Raw genomic sequence first — 16,241 nt, 5'->3', positions numbered from 1 at the left:
CTACCTGGAACCAAAAAGGGTTCTCCTATGGGAACAGCTGAAGAACCGTTTTGGACACAAATTTGTTTACATCCTAGTTAGTAAGCATTTCTCCTTTGCCAAGATAATCCTTCCACCTGACAGGTTTGGCATACTAAACAGCATGATCATTACACAGGTGCACCTGGGGTCTGGGGACAATAAAAGGCCACTCTGAAATGTGCAGTTTTGTCACACAACCCAATTCTACAGATGTTTCAAGTTTTGAGGGAGCATGCAATTGGCATGCTGACTGCAGGAATGTCTACCAGAGCTGTTACCAGATAATTGAATGTTCATTTCTCTACCACAAGCCGCCTCCAACGATGTTTTAGAGAATTTGCCAGTACGTCCAACCGGCCTCACAACCGCAGACAATGTGTATGGTGTTGTGTGGGTGAGCGGTTTGATGATGTCATCTTTGTGAACAGAGTACCCCATGGTGGTGCTGGGGTTATGGAATGGGCAGGCATAAGCTGTGGACCACAAACACAATTGCATTTTATTGATGGCAGTTTGAATACACAGAGATACCGTGATGAGATCCTGCCGCCCATTGTCGTGCCATTCATCCTCTGCCATCACCTCATGTTTCAGCATGATAATGTCGTAAGGATCTGTACACAATTCCTGGAAGCTGAAAATGTCCCAGTTCTTCCATGGCCTGCGTACTTACCAGACATGTCAACCATTGAGCATGTTTGGGATGCTCTGGATCGATGTGTACGACAGCGTGTTCCAGTTCCCGCCAATATCCAGCAACTTTGCACAGCCATTGAAGAGGAGTGGGACAACATTCCACAGGCCTCAATCAACCGCCTGATCAACTCTATGCAAAGGAGATGTGTCGTGCTGCATGAGGTAAATGGTGGTCACACCAGATACTGACTGGTTTTCTGATCCACTCCCCTACCTTTTTTTTCAGGTATCTGTGACCATTGATGCATATCTGCATTATTTTATTTATTTAAATTGACTGATTTCCTTATATGAACTGTAGCTCAGTAAAATCTTGAACATTGTTGCACATGTGTTTGTATTTTTGTTCAGTATATATCCTTCCTCCCCTCTCTGTCTGTCTCCTTTGTCCCTCTCCTTCTCTTCCCTAAATCTGAATTCAGATGATCCTGATTAGCATTCCAGGCGCTATCCCATGTTGACAAAGTGTGGTTTCATCCCCCTACCCCTCCATCCTCCCGTGTGTGTGTGTGTGTGTGTGTGTGTGTGTGTGTGTGTGTGTGTGTGTGTGTGTGTGTGTGTGTGTGTGTGTGTGTGTGTGTGTGTGTGTGTGTGTGTGTGTGTGTGTGTGTGTGTGTGTGTGTGTGTGTGTGTGTGTGTGTGTGTGTGTGTGTGTGTGTGTGTGTGTGTGTGTGTGTCTAGGACTCTGTGTCTAGGACTCTGTGTACGAGCTGCGGCTGCTGTCCCGGCGAGGGGTGTTGCTGAGCGAGCCCAGTCCATCAGTTAACGTCTCCAACATGGGTTAGTGTTTCAGGCTTTGGAGCCAGGGAAAGCTAGGCAGGCAGCCTCTCTCCTCTCTGTTCCACTGGCACCACATAATTAGAACAGCCCTCTGGAGAATACTGGTCTAGTAGGAGTCTGAATCATGGAAATATTGCAGCTAATAATTTTGTTAGAATTAGACCATTGTCTGGCTTTTTTAACATGATATTAATATTTCATCATGGGACATATTGAAGACCAATATAACAGAGGTAGAGGTACATCAGGGAGGTATAGGGAGGTATAGGGAGGTATATACAGAGGTATATCAGGCTTCTATTCTGTCATGCAGTATCTTGGGTGAACTGCCCTAGTGTATCTACTGTAAGGGAATGAATGCATTGTTAACATTTGGTTGTGATAAATCTCTGTCTTATGGATGCTGATGTTGTGGTCATGCCACAGGGATGGATATGTACCCTGCCAGTTCCCGCCTCCTGGAGTTTGTACCCAAGCCGTTATTGGCTGGAGTGATGGGAGGAGTTGCCTTCCTGTGTTTGGCCCTCATCCTGGTCCTAGGGACAGTGTGTATCATCAGTCACAAGAGAGACCAGCGACGCAGGAAGAGGAAAGATGGTGAAACATTATCAATGAACTAATTACATGCACTATGAGCACCACGATACAGCAGATAGAGGTCCTCCAATACTCTTTGATAAATCATAGTTCAGACCATGGACATGACGCCATGCTTGTCAACTCCATCCCGCTTTAGTTGTAAAATATATTCATGTCGTTTACATTGCGGCTAATTAGGGTCATTTCTCAATAATGTGGCTGATTATTGTGCCGGTAATTAACTTTGAGGGATGGCCAATTGCTGTGCCTCCGGCCATTTTTGTCTGCTTTGAATGGGCTCGTATTATTGGGCTTGATTTTGTTTTTTCATTGATATCCTTTCCATGGTGACTGTGTCATTGTGAATGATCATCTTTTCCCCCTGCCCTTTCAGATCTCCCTCCTGCCATCTATAAAAGCCCCCCCTCAACGTAAGTGCCCCTTATTATTAATTGTTTTCCTTCTCATTGCCATTTTGTTTTACGTAAGATTAGTTTTCTTTCATAAGATTTTAAAGTACCATACCCAGCCATCGCCTTTGTCTTAATGTCATTTTCTTAACATCTTAAGACGTCTTCAAGACGTGTCTGTAGAGACATTTTAATTTTTCCCGAAGACATTGGGTTGGGTAGGTTACCTCCTAAATGTAATCCGTTACAGTTACTTGATACCTGTCCAAAATTGTTACCCAAACTCAATAACATAATCTGATTACTTTCAGTTACTTTTAGATTAGTTTCCCCTTAAGAGGCATTAGAAGAAGACATCTATTGCAGGATAAATCAAAGTTAGAATTTACATAGCTGGTTATGTAGGCTTCTTCTAACCCATTGCTTTCTAATACAGATAATAATAAGATTATTAGGTTATATATTTACATTAAAAACCAGTCTGTCAAATTTCCATTCATTCCAATTAATTTAATAACCCTTAATCAAATGTATTTATATAGCCCTTCTTACATCAGCTGATATCTCAAAGTGCTGTACAGAAACCCAGCCTAAAACCCCAAACAGCAAGCAATGCAGGTGTAGAAGCACGGTGGCTAGGAAAAACTTGATCTTCAAAAATAGGACTTAGAAATATGGAAGTTTAGATTAGCCAAATTGTTTTACCTCAGCATAACCCAAACACTACAGGCTTATTAGCCTACTCTGATTTTGTTGTGATGGAGGACTGATTGGGCTCATTATTTCAAATTGAAAATAAATACTGATCTTCTTGGAATGGTATGCTTTGAGCATTACCGAAAAGTGCTATTTGCATGTGAAAAATGAATGCCATATGCTGAATTTGCTATAGCCCTATTGTTTACGTTTTTGTAGGTGACACTTTGATATCTCGATAATTTGCAGCTGTTTAAAGGGCGAATCCACAGTTGAAACAATAACAAACCCCGCCTCTGTTTTGGTAAAAGTTGAGGGATGGGCCTGGAGAAATGTAACCACTCTCAGATTAATAGACAGAGCTATGGATGCAAGGACTGACCATCCATGATATCAAAATGATTGTTTTAACCATGTTATAAGGCTATACAGTGTTTGTTTACATTGACAATGTTTACAAACATTGGAGAAAAACGGGTTTATATTTTGGGTTCTGATGGAATGTGACAGTTGAACTAAACTCATGATGCATTTATAAGTTATATTCTTCAAAAGTAAATTGGTATATGCCATTAATTTATAAATCCACACATGGATGAAGCAACTACAGGTTGCCCCTTTAAGTCTATCAAAAGTGTGTGAATTTGAGCATGTGTCCGTTAGACCTATAGACCTATTCTTTTTGAATCAGCACGAATTAGATTGAGCATTAAAAGCCACACTTGTGGTCTTCTTAAATAAAACTTGTTTTTGACAGTATGTAGCAAAATACAAAGGAGGAGTTTACAAGTTAGGAACTCCCTCAAACTTTTATTCCATAATCAAATTCAATCAATCAAATGTATTTATAAAGCCCTTTTTACATCAGCAGATGTCACAAAGTGCTATACAGAAACCCAGCCTAAAACCCCAAACAGCAAGCAATGCAGATGTAGAAGCATGGTGGCTAGTAAGAACTACCTAGAAAGGCAGTAACCTAGGAATTAACCTGGAGAGGAACCAGGTTCTGAGGGGTGGCCAGTCCTCTTCTGGCTGTGCAGGGTGGATATTATAAGAGTGCATGGCAATTAAGGCCAGATTGTTCTTCAAGATGTTCAAACATTCATAGATGACCAGCAGGGTCAAATAATAATCCATAGGCTGAGATATGCAGTATGCAGTTGTTGCAAGAGCACATCTTTCACTGGCTGTTCACAGGTTGCAAAAACAATGATTGATAGGCAGCTTAAACTTCTTCAATTGAACCATTATTGGGTTAAAATACAAATCTACATTTGTGATCAGCCATCCACAACAACCACAATCCGTAAGACACAAATAACTAAATGATAGAGCAGCAGTGTGATTCACATCAATACGCTATGTAGATATCAATAATAAGTGATATCCGTATTTCACCCGTAGGCTACACCACTGCTGTTGTCCTTACCTCCAATTGTTTATTAAAGTTGGATAAACTTTGGATGCCGACAGCAGTCGCACCATTGTAGCCTACAAAAGCCTATTCCTGCTCTTTTCCTGGGATCCATCAAACACATTTGGTGTGTCATCATAATGGTCTCTAACTTGTGGTCAGACTTGCTCAGGTGGAACAAACTTAAACTTGCGCCTTTTTTAAATGCTGATTTGAATGTCATTGAGAAAACAGAAGTGTCAAATATTTGTTTTCGCAAATATCCTTTCTGATTTTAAAGTAACCCTAGAAGTAATCATCTAGTTTTTCAAAAGTATCTGTGATCTGTGATCTATTTTTGATGGTAACGTAACAGATTACAGTTACAGTCTTTTGTTAAACTGTTACATGCAACGGGTTTCACGTAATCCGTTACTCTCCAACCTTGCTTAAGATGTCTCAAGATGTCTTCACAAAACATCTCAAGACATGGTTGGTGATGGCTCGGTAAAGTGGCCCTTCGACCTGATGAATATTCCCTGTTCTCTCTCTCGTAGCGGGTCACTTGCTAGCAGTCCAGACAGTGTGCTGAAGCAGAAGCTCCTCCACTCCCACTATCCTGGCTCCACCTCCCGCTCCTGCTCCTCCTCCCAGTTGGACCACTCCTCTTTCGACAGACCCAGCCGTAGTGAATACCATGACCAGTGCCAGCAGCTGCTCTCCTGCCCCCCACCACCTCCTCACTACGCCCCCCACCTCCCCAGGACAGGCTCTTCTCCCACTTCCCCTCTAGAGTTCATCTTCAGAGGCCCTGACGGTCTCTTCATGATGCAGCCCTATGACCAGACCTCTGTCCACATTTCCCACAACATAAGATCCCTGAGGAAAGACTTCCCACAATCCACTGAGGTCCAGAGGTCAGTGTCCCCCTGTGTGAGGAGGGAGCCGCCATTGGTCCTCTCAGTGGACCTACCCCCCTGTGGTGGATCTAACCCCAACCCCACGACCATGGTCCGTGCAATGGCCAAACACCTTTCCCTCCATGGACGATTCTACCTGGATGGGAAGAAAGACAGTTGTGCTGGACATCCAGGCGAGAGTAGTCTCTACTCGGACAGTAACTCAGACATGTACCCCCAGCCTAGCCTGGAGGAGAGCAAACCAGGATACCTGTCACTAAAGCGGGCCGTCCAGCCTGCCATCTCCAGCACCCTGATGCTACAGATGGAGCATGAGAGGGAGACCGGCAACCTGAGCAGGTGTCTGAAGCTGGCCCGGGAGAGAGAGGAGCTGGAGAGAAAGCTACGGAAGTACACACTGGAGAGGAACGCTACTTTAGATGGGAAGAGCAAGAGACCAGGCATAGATGAGGAGAGCTGGAGAGAGACTGAAGAATGTGATCCCATATGGAAACCTCAGGAAAGCACCTCCCTACAAAACCACCCCCATCGCTGTCATCCTCAGGCCAACTGGGGGAGCTCTAGCATGGCCAAAAGGCCTTCGTCCCCATCTTATATTCACTGGGAGGCCAGCCCTCTCACCTCAGCCACCAGCCTGGTCGCAGCCCTTCACACCACCTCTGAGAGGACAGTGACCCTCCACTGTGACCCTCCAGTCACTCAATGTCCCTCTCTGTCACCTGTCACACAACACCACCTCAGGGCTAAGAGATTAGAGGGTCACTCTAAGAGGAGGGTGAGTCACCAGCCACTAGAGAGGCAAGAAGGGAAAGAAGCTGCGAGTTTCAAGACACACACAGGGCTTTGTGATACTACTCACATGTCAACAGAGTTGAAGGGAGATGACTCAGAGTCACATGAATGGAACAGCAAGAGCAATCAATGCCATTCCAATGGCAGAATTTCACACAGGTCTAAGCCAGATGTCTCTGTCAACAAAGTGCATGGTGTAAGGAAAGTGGCGTTAACAAAGTCACAGCCATTTGAAAAGCCATCTCAACACACAGTGTTGGATCTCTCAGACTGTTTAGAGATGAGTGTGGATGAACCAGAAGGCTCAGTTGATCCTCCTACAAATCCCATAAAGCTCCAGAGCCTATTGGCAGAGAAAGGCCACAGAGGACCGCAAACCACAAAAAAAGGCCACAGAGGCCATCCATCCAAAAAGAGCCCAGTACCTAGAGAGGAGCGGGAGAAGTGGCACAGGAGATCACCTCGGGGCAGAAGCCCAACTACCATTCAGCCTCCCAGGCCGGTGCTCAGGAAGGCCCTCAGTCTAGGAGGCTCTCAGAACGGGGACGGCCGCCACCACCAGCGCAGCCACAGTCTAGATTCCAGGAGACAATCCCAGGGTAACTTCCTGACGCCTGACGCCTGGGTCGACTCTCTCAGCCATGAGAACTGTTCCTCTCCTTTCTCCTTTCGACCAGACTCTGTGTTCTGGGAACCGGAATTCACCTCAGCTCCTGAGACCAACCACACAGAGGCCCCCACTGCCTGCCCACCTCCCCCCCAGGACCTCCAGCCTCCCAGCAAGGCCCCACAGCAACTTTATGAAGCATACAAGGGTAATGCGCACATCCCAAATGTAAGAAAACTGGTGCTGGAGAGACAGCAGCCGCTCCCCCCAACCCCTCCTCCAGTGCCTTCGGTCCCCATCCACCCCCCCCACAACCCCCGCAAAAAGGCCTCCATCTTCCCAGACGCCTCCAGGTGGCCCATCACCTACCAGGAGGCCCTGAGGTCTGTGCAGCGCACGGAGGCCAGGAAGAATGCCTCTCTCCCCAGGGAGCACCCCAGACCATCAGACTGTAGAGGCAGAACTACAGCTCCCTCTCTGCTCAGAGGTTACAGCTGGCCCGCACCCCTTCACACCTCTCAGCCGTCCCAGGAGGAGGAGAAGCAGGAGGAGGTGGTAGAAGAGGAGGAAGGAGAGGAGAGGAGAGGTATGCGGGGCATGAAATGGAGCTGGAGATTGGGAGGTATCAACCGGGAGTGCCAGACTCAGGGAGGAGCTACAGTAGCTATGCCAGCCAGAGCAGTGGCAGGGGGAGTCTGGAGCCTCCCAATGGGTGCCTGTCCATCTGCCTGTCCCCAACCCTCACCAGCTCTCCTGAGGCCATCGAGGAGATACAGGGGAACACAGAGGAGACACGTCTACAGGACATGGAGGCATTGAAAAGGTGAGTGCTTGAGTCTTCTTTTATTTAATAGCTCTATTACTCTCTGTCTACATTGTCCCTTTCACATTGAGTAAGATGCAACACAATTAATAGACAATTAAATAAAATGCCCTTCAATGTCAGCCATCACAAACTTTCCACTTGTGTGTGTGTGCTTCTTCAGGAGAAAGGCCTCAGTGGATAAGAATTATGAGTGGGACTCAACTGATGTGTCCATTCAGCCAGGAGATCAAGATCTTGAAGGCACAAGTGAGAGAGCTATAATGTTCCTTTTTAGACTGGCATGCCACTGTCTGTGAATTAAAGATGTTCAGAACTGAGTTTAATAACACTAGCTCTGTTGCTTAAGAACAGGCATGTCAATCTCATTTTGCCCTGAGGGCCACATTCGGTCTTCACCGAGGCCACACAGCAAATTGGTTGTCTTGCCTTGCTGTCAAGATCCACATAAAATCTGTCCACTCTTTTGGGACTTTTTAAATGTCCCTGACTGTCTAGCTTTAGTTTTAGAGACTGTTAGCGGGCTGGACACAGTGAAGACACTTCGGGGTTTTTTAAACTAAAGGTTCTTCAGAAATTCTTCAATTGGTTTGATTGACACCTCTGCTTTAGATTATATAAGGATCTTTCTAATCCCTATCCAATCTTCTCCTGCTTTAGGCCTGTTCTCCTCAGTGAGTCTACTGAAGTCTACTCCCAGCATGCACCATTCCAGGAAGGGCCTCAAAGAGTCAGTCCAATTCCAGGGTCATCACCATGAGACCAGCCGCTACTCAGACCCCGAGAAAGAGACTGTGCTGTTCTGACAATCCCATCTATACCTAAGGTCAGCTCAGAGCTCTAATTTCTGTTATTGTGTGTCTGAACAGGACTACTGATCTGTGTGATTGGCTGTGTTTACCCATGTCCCTCCTACCTTATTGTGTGGGTGTTTTTGTTTGCTTTTCTGTTTGTATGCATCTGTCGGTCTTCTCCCGTTGCTTTCCACGAATATCCCAGTGAATTTCACACTTTTATGTATACAGTCTTCCACCAACAATGTGAAAATAGAGTGCCATCGTCAGTATGGCTGTACAGTCATCAACCTCTAAACCATCTGACTGACTGGACTCTGGTGGACGCTCAGGACTGAATAAAGAATTGGCTGTTGTTGTTCAGAACTGTACCTACCGAAGAGGACTTTTACCACTGATTTACAAGAGCTAGTAGTTACATTGATTGATCTCTGCTTCTTGTATGGAATACTACGTTTATGGTACCAAGTCAGTGAACAAGCAGGTACAATATTTGGTCTGCCTTGCTCATCATCATGGTGCTGACTATAATCAATACAATAATCATACTCTTGGACTCACGGAAGAACAGTTGGAGATTATTTTTATTGCTTTGAGAAAAGGCAAACCACCACTGGGCTGGCACTTTGTTCCACTGCTGACACTTTGTTCCAACACTTTCAACGTTTGACAGAACTCTGACGGATGATCGATTTTCTGTGAGATGGAGAGGGACAGCGAGCAAGAGAGAGCAAGAGAGAGAGAGAGCGAGAGAGCGAGAGAGAGAGAGAGCGAGAGAGCGAGAGAGCGAGAGAGAGAGAGAGAGAGAGAGAGAGAGAGAGAGAGAGAGAGAGAGAGAGAGAGAGAGAGAGAGAGAGAGAGAGAGAGAGAGAGAGAGAGAGAGAGAGAGAGAGAGAGAGAGAGAGAGAGAGCTTGACAGGACAGGATAACAGGACTGATGGACATTGTGCAGAAGAAGTAGGCTGCATCATGCCTTTTTCACAAGTGGTTTTTTTTCCACAGGCCTGGCCTAGTGTGACAGCATCTGCAGTACAACCCTGAGCTCTGAGTAAACAATCAATACTATTACTCCAGGAGGTTAACTCACTAGGGATGATCAGATGTAGCTATAGATCACACTATGAAGAACCACTCCTTTCTTTTCTACCCATATTCTCAAGATGTAGCAAATCTAATTTCCCTCTGTTTTTAACCTCATTGATGTTGTGCAATGTTTGTACTGTCAATTGATTTTTTTGTACTCAGAGTGCAGTAGTTATTTTGTGTGTGAATGAGGAGGGTAAGGGTTTGGCTGGTAATAATCGCCTGTTGCTGGGATAAATGAAGCCCGTTTTTTTTCACCAACCTTGTGTAAAATGAGACTGATAATCAGTGAGCATTAGCGACAAGATATTGTTTGCCATGTCTAATTTGGAGATTGAAACCTAAATGGGATTTTTTCAATCAGTCTATCTCTTAGTCATCCGAGTCAGGGAGGGAGATGAGAATTCACAGCATGTCAGAGGAGTTAATTAGGTTCTAGAATGCCTTCCAGCACAACGTCTGGTGAGAAAGGAGAGGGGGGGAGCTGGGGATGTGAATGCCCTTTGAGCTGTACTCACTCTGTTATCAGTTTACAACGGCAGATCACCCCACTTACCCTCCATTTTAATTTCAACACTCATTTTGTACACAGAAATGACTTCCAGAGAAATGTCAGTTTGCCCACTTAAGGTTTTATATACGTTCTATGGCACCCAATAGCAATACACTGCCAATATACTGTACATTCATTATTTTCCTCAGACTGAATGCAAATGCAGCAAAAAGCATGAAAGAAATGTATTGCTACTTTGCTATTGTAAAGGAACACATTGGGATTGTAAACAAATTATAAAGGTGAACTATTTTCCAGGTTTTTGTGCACTTAAGATATATTTGTTTTTATACAGAAAATGATTCAGTGTTTTGTATAGACTGACTATAGTGTATGACTTTGTATGTTTTGTGCTTTGTTTACTGATTATGTACTACTTACTGTACAATGTATCCTATTTGTATCCAAATATTTTCCAGAGAACTGAAGATTAAATACTTGTTCTATACATGTTTTATTCAGTACCCCAAAGCAATTAGCTGGCTTTTTCAAATTATAATTCAAATGAACATTTACTACTTTAACACATTACCATAAACCTGAAGTTGGATGTTTACATTAAATAACATTTTATATTTAACTAGGCAAGTCAGTTAAGAACAAATTCTTATTTACAATAACGGCCTACCCCGGCCAAACCTGGACGACGCTGGGCCAATTGTGCGCCGCCCTATGGGACTCCCAATCCAGCCGGATGTAATACAGCCTGGATTCATACCAGGGACTGTAGCGACGCCTCTTGGACTGAGATGCAGTGCCTTAGACTGCCTTTCATGTAGTTGTGCTTTTTCTCCATCAGAAGTGTTCCCTCTGTCTGGAAGAGGACATCATTATAAAGACATTAACGGGTCATGATGCAGCAGATAACCCTTCCATCTGTTAGGCCTATATGTCTGAAGGACCTACCTCTTCCACTAGGGTGTTTTGTTACCTAGCACATTGATCACTGTGTAGTCACCGACTCATAGAACAACAATGAACAAACTTCAAACTTTGAGGCCTTTGTTTATCAGTAGGTGTAACATTTGATGGGGAGGTTTAATTTCATTTTCACTTTCACTGAGCCATGCTTTAGAAAAGTTATCGAACAACGACCACAAAAGGAAAGGGAATTGCCATGGAACACATAAAACAAGCGTATTCTTTTTCAAACACTTTTTTCTGAGGAATTTTACAGATAGTGATTTATCCTAATTCTTCAAAAAGATCCATTATGTAAAACAATGATTTTGTCACGCCCTGACCTTAGAGATCATTATTTATTCTCTATGTTTGGTTTGGTCAGGGTGTGACTCGGGTGGGAAAATCAATGTTTTCTATTTCTTTGTTGTTTTGCCGTGTGTGTGGTTCCCAATCAGAGGCAGCTGTCTATCGTTGTCTCTGATTGGGGATCATATATAAGTTGTCATTTTCCGTTTGGGTTTTGTGGGGTGTTGTTTTCTGTTTAGGTTGTTTCCCTGACAGAACTGTGCGCTTTCGTTTTCTCCTTTTGTCATGTTGTTTGAGTGTTTTTGTGAACATTAAATTATGAACACTTTCCACGCTGCGCTTTGGTCTCATTCCGATGACGAACGTTACAGATTTAAGATATAGATCAAGGATTGTGTATTGACGATGGTCAGTCAAGTATAATGTTGCCTTGGTGATGGATTGATGTTATAAAAAATACATATAAAAATACATATAACTGTATAAAGTTGCTGCAGTTGAAAAACAAAATATCACACATTTGCACATATAAACTTGCCAGGATTACTGTATATAGTGTTCCTTGTGGAGAAGACATGTGGCTGGGAAGAATACTAAGCACACTGTGATGGATGTCAGATGATGCTACTGTACTGTATATGAGGTGTCTTATAGCCAATTTATTCCCTCTCTCTCACTCTCTTCACACAGCCTATTAGAATTGACTTGGCCTTGAGCCCAGAGAGAGAAGCACATTGACTTCATTAGCTCGTCCTCAGTCAGACTCACAGCACAACATCATGCTGCATTTGTCACAGGTGGTGAGCATGGTTAAAGAGAGGATCCTGGGTGAACCCACAGGAGCCAGGGGCAGGCAGACAGGCACATGTGCACACACTCAGCAAAGACACGTGCATGCACGCTGACCCACGCATGCGTGCAATCTCTCTCTCCTGTATAAACTGTTAAAGGCTCAGTGCAGTCAAAAACATGATTTCCTGTGTTTTATATATATTTCCAAACTATGAGGTTGGAACATTACTGTGACATGGAAAACATCTGGATAATTCCCTTTTAGTGTAAGAGCTGTTTGAAAAGATTGCCTGAAATTTCAGCCTGTGTTGGCGGGATGGCGTTTTGGCTTGCCTGGTGACATCACCAGGCGGTAAATGAGTTAATAGAGCAATAATAAAAATAATTTGAAACCTCTCTGCCAATAGCAGCTAGTTTTCAGTTTTCCCCTCCCCCCTCAGACCACTCGGCTTGAGAAATTGCTCTTTGCTAAGAAGCTATTTTTATTTATTTTTGACTATTTTAATTGAAATAATCACAGTAAGGTACTTAATTGTTACCCAGATATTATTTGATATTGAGATAAAAATGGCCGCATTGGATCTTTAAGCCCTATAGAGAGTTAGGTGCTCCTGCTATTTTAACCTTCAACCCAAAGTGTCGTTTCTCTGTGAGTTCCATGTCACTCAGGTAGTTGTTTGCGGTCTGTCCTTTCCCAGGTCTCGGGTCTTGTCCCCATGCTTCTCTACAGCCTGGAGCCCTCTGAATGATTTCCCTTCACTGGCCCTGTCTGGGCAGAGCACATCCCTCAGCGGCAGAATAATTGGTTCAGAAAAAGGTATCCCTGCTGGTATCACTGTGACTTCCTCTGTCTCTCTCCAGGTCGCTCCTCTCTCTTCCTCTCCTCTCTCCTTGTCCCTCTGTTTCAGTGTCTCTCTGCATTATGCCTGGCTGCGTGGCACACATTTCCTCTCAGCAGAAAGCTTGTCAAGCAACACCTCTCTCAGTTAACGCCTGATCTGCTCACATCTCACAATCACTAATGAAGTGTCTCTGCCATTAAAGGTCAGCTTGTTGCCATCTGCCACCCACCACCATGCCAGTCCTTTAGCTTCTGACTGGACAAGGGGATGACAGAGAGTGGTACATCCTGATTGGACAGGGGGAGGACAGAGGGTGGTACATCCTGATTGGACAGGGGAGGACAGAGAGTGGTACATCCTGATTGGACAGGGGGAGGACAGAGAGTGGTACATCCTGATTGGACAGGGGAGGACAGAGAGTGGTACATCCTGATTGCTATCACTCTCCTACCTCCAGCCCTCCACCCTGTCACTCTCCTACCTCCAGCCCTCCACCCTATCACTCTCCTGCCCCCAGCCCTCCACCCTATCACCCTCCTGCCCCAGCCCTCCACCATATCACTCTCCTGCCCCCAGACCTCCACCCTATTACTCTCCTGCCTCCAGCTCTCCAGCCTATCACTCTCCTGCCCCCAGCCCTCCACCCTATTACTCTCCTACCTCCAGCCCTCCACCCTATCACTCTCCTGCCCCCAGCCCTCCACCCTATCACTCTCCTGCCCCCAGCCCTCCACCCTATCACTCTCCTGCCCCCAGCCCTCCACCCTATCACTCTCCTGCCCCCAGCTCTCCAGCCTATCACTCTCCTGCCCCCAGCCCTCCACCCTATTACTCTCCTACCTCCAGCCCTCCACCCTATCACTCTCCTGCCCCCAGCCCTCCACCCTATCACTCTCCTGCCCCCAGCCCTCCACCCTATTACTCTCCTACCTCCAGCCCTCCACCCTATCACTCTCCTGCCCCCAGCTCTCCAGCCTATCACTCTCCTGCCCCCAGCCCTCCACCCTATTACTCTCCTACCTCCAGCCCTCCACCCTATCACTCTCCTGCCCCCAGCCCTCCACCCTATCACTCTCCTGCCCCCAGCCCTCCACCCTATTACTCTCCTACCTCCAGCCCTCCACCCTATCACTCTCCTGCCCCCAGCTCTCCAGCCTATCACTCTCCTGCCCCCAGCCCTCCACCCTATTACTCTCCTACCTCCAGCCCTCCACCCTATCACTCTCCTGCCCCCAGCCCTCCACCCTATCACTCTCCTGCCCCCAGCCCTCCACCCTATCACTCTCCTGCCCCCAGCCCTCCACCCTATCACTCTCCTGCCCCCAGCCCTCCACCCTATCACTCTCCTGCCCCCAGCCCTCCACCCTATCACTTTATTATTATTCTGCTGCACTTCCAATGTTCTACCATTCCCCCAAACTCTTATGTTGCTACCTTGGGTCAAATGTATTTTTGCACCTTCCTTGCGCCTTGCTGCAGATTTGAGAAAGGCAGGGGTTTTGTTGGGCCCGTCTCAAAGCTCCTCCACCTAAGAGCCTCTTGTTGGGGCCATGAAGTGCCATTCAACTAAAGAGAAAACTTCTCTGTGCCAGAAAATGATCCTCTGCTGTTGTTTCACCGTATTCTGAGGTTGTGCTGTATTTTCAGTGTGATTGTGTACAGCCATAGGAGGGTTGAGGGACAGTGTCATCATCGATAAGAATTTCCCTTCAGATATGAATGACTGTGCAATACCTTTCTCAAGTTTGCTTTGTTGATTGTTGTCCATAGGTCAGATGTTATGCAACAGGTGAGTTGAATGACCTGGTAGCATTTGTGGTTACACAAAACAACTTGTGCCTTGTGTCTTTTTTTCATTATTCCCAACATGTAAACTCTTTATTATTAATGAAAACCTCCATCTATAGTAATGGTCATGAATGTTAATGGTATGGATGTTATGATAATTTCTGTATTATACTGTACATGTTCACTGTCCCCACCAACCCCAAATTATGCAGTAGCTTTCCTGCAGTCAAATGACCAAATCGCGCTATAGTGGCCTCACGGGTGGAATGTTTATCATATTTTTCATAATTTCATAATTCATATATATATATATTTTTTAATGCTGAAAATCAGGTGTTTCTATGTCAAACTGTTTTGTTATATTTCAGTCTTCTGTGATGTATATAAAGTGTAATATTGGGATGCAGACTCAAAATTGAATATATTCCAACTCTATATCTGACATGGTACAGGTGTCTTCTTCTTTTAAGCCCATAACCAAGTGCGTGAGGTGTATACTTTTGTTACAAAGTAGATTTGTTTAAGACTACCTAGAAACACTGTGTGCCACTGATTCCCCTGGTACTGCTGCTCATTCCGTTCACCAGCTCCGGAGGTCTACGTCACCGTCCTTCTAGGCGTCACTGAACTGGATCATTACCACCAACCCCGGACTGTCTTGTCTCATTATGCACACCTGGTTCCCATTCCCCCTGTTTAGTATGTGTAAATGTGCCCTCTGTTCCCCATTGTCCTTGTTGATTATTGTTCCATGTCCGTTGGTCTTGTGAGTACCTGTGCTCTGTTGTATCGTCTTGCGTGTTAGCGTGTTAGTGTGTACTTGTTATTATGGGTCTCGTCCTGTGTATTGTTATTACAGGTCTCGTCCCATGTATTTATTAGAGGTTTACAGCCCTGTGTTTTATATAGGGCTGTTTTATATATATATATATATACAGTATATATACTGTAGTTGTAGTTGAAGTCGGAAGTTTACATATACCTTAGCCATATACATTTAAACTCAGTTTTTCACAATTCCTGACATTTAATCCGAGTAAACATTCTCTGTCTTAGGTCAGTTAGGATCACCACTTTATTTTAAGAATTATTTATTTCAGCTTGTATTTCTTTGATCACATTCCCAGTGACAGAGCTGGTATAACTGAGTCATATTTGTAGGCCTCCTTGCTCGCACACGCTTTTTCAGTTCTGCCCACAACTTTTCTATAGGTTTGAGGTCAAGGCTTTGTGATGGCCACTCCAATACGTTGACTTTGTTGTGCTTAAGCCATTTCGCCACAACTTTGGAAGTATGCTTGGGGTCATTGTCCATTTGGAAGACCCTTTTGCAACCAAGCTTTAACTTCCTGACTGATGTCTTGAGATGTTGCTTCCTCGTGATGCCATCTATTTAGTGAAGTGCACCAGTCCCTCCTGCAGCAAAGCACCCCCACAACATGATGCTGCCACCCCTGTGCTTC

General features: G+C 45.1%; 2 protein-coding genes across 3 annotated transcripts in view; both read left to right on the top strand.

The window, feature by feature from the left end:
* Positions 1 to 1,394: 1,394 nt before the first annotated feature.
* LOC139552377 (uncharacterized) lies at positions 1,395 to 13,682 on the top strand. Of its 2 annotated transcripts, XM_071364087.1 has the most exons (7): positions 1,395 to 1,497; positions 1,924 to 2,094; positions 2,471 to 2,507; positions 5,133 to 7,717; positions 7,881 to 7,966; positions 8,378 to 8,543; positions 12,847 to 13,682. In XM_071364087.1, the coding sequence occupies exons 1-4, from the start codon at positions 1,494 to 1,496 to the stop codon at positions 7,711 to 7,713; spliced, it is 2,793 nt and encodes a 930-aa protein (XP_071220188.1). In that variant the 5' UTR covers positions 1,395 to 1,493; the 3' UTR covers positions 7,714 to 7,717; positions 7,881 to 7,966; positions 8,378 to 8,543; positions 12,847 to 13,682. The 2 variants fall into 2 exon arrangements, with proteins under 2 accessions (XP_071220188.1, XP_071220189.1); XM_071364088.1 differs by lacking the exon at positions 12,847 to 13,682 and having other exon boundaries at positions 8,378 to 11,693.
* Positions 7,907 to 16,241, top strand: part of LOC139551853 (uncharacterized) — a 96,628-nt gene continuing 88,293 nt past the window's right edge. The window contains exons 1-2 of the mRNA XM_071363208.1: positions 7,907 to 7,966; positions 13,448 to 14,390. Coding sequence (XP_071219309.1) covers positions 7,907 to 7,966; positions 13,448 to 14,390 — 1,003 coding nt within the window. The remainder of the gene's footprint in view (positions 7,967 to 13,447; positions 14,391 to 16,241) is intronic.

The sequence above is a fragment of the Salvelinus alpinus genome, chromosome 24, assembly GCF_045679555.1.
Source record: "Salvelinus alpinus chromosome 24, SLU_Salpinus.1, whole genome shotgun sequence".
NCBI lineage: Eukaryota > Metazoa > Chordata > Actinopteri > Salmoniformes > Salmonidae > Salvelinus > Salvelinus alpinus.
This window is presented reverse-complemented; position numbering and strand designations above follow the sequence as displayed.

Coding starts and splice junctions, on each gene's coding strand:
- LOC139552377 (XM_071364087.1), top strand. Junction 2,095..2,470: donor ACGCAGGAAGAGGAAAGATG/GTGAAACATTAT, acceptor CTGCCCTTTCAG/ATCTCCCTCCTGCCATCTAT. Junction 2,508..5,132: donor TATAAAAGCCCCCCCTCAAC/GTAAGTGCCCCT, acceptor TCTCTCTCGTAG/CGGGTCACTTGCTAGCAGTC.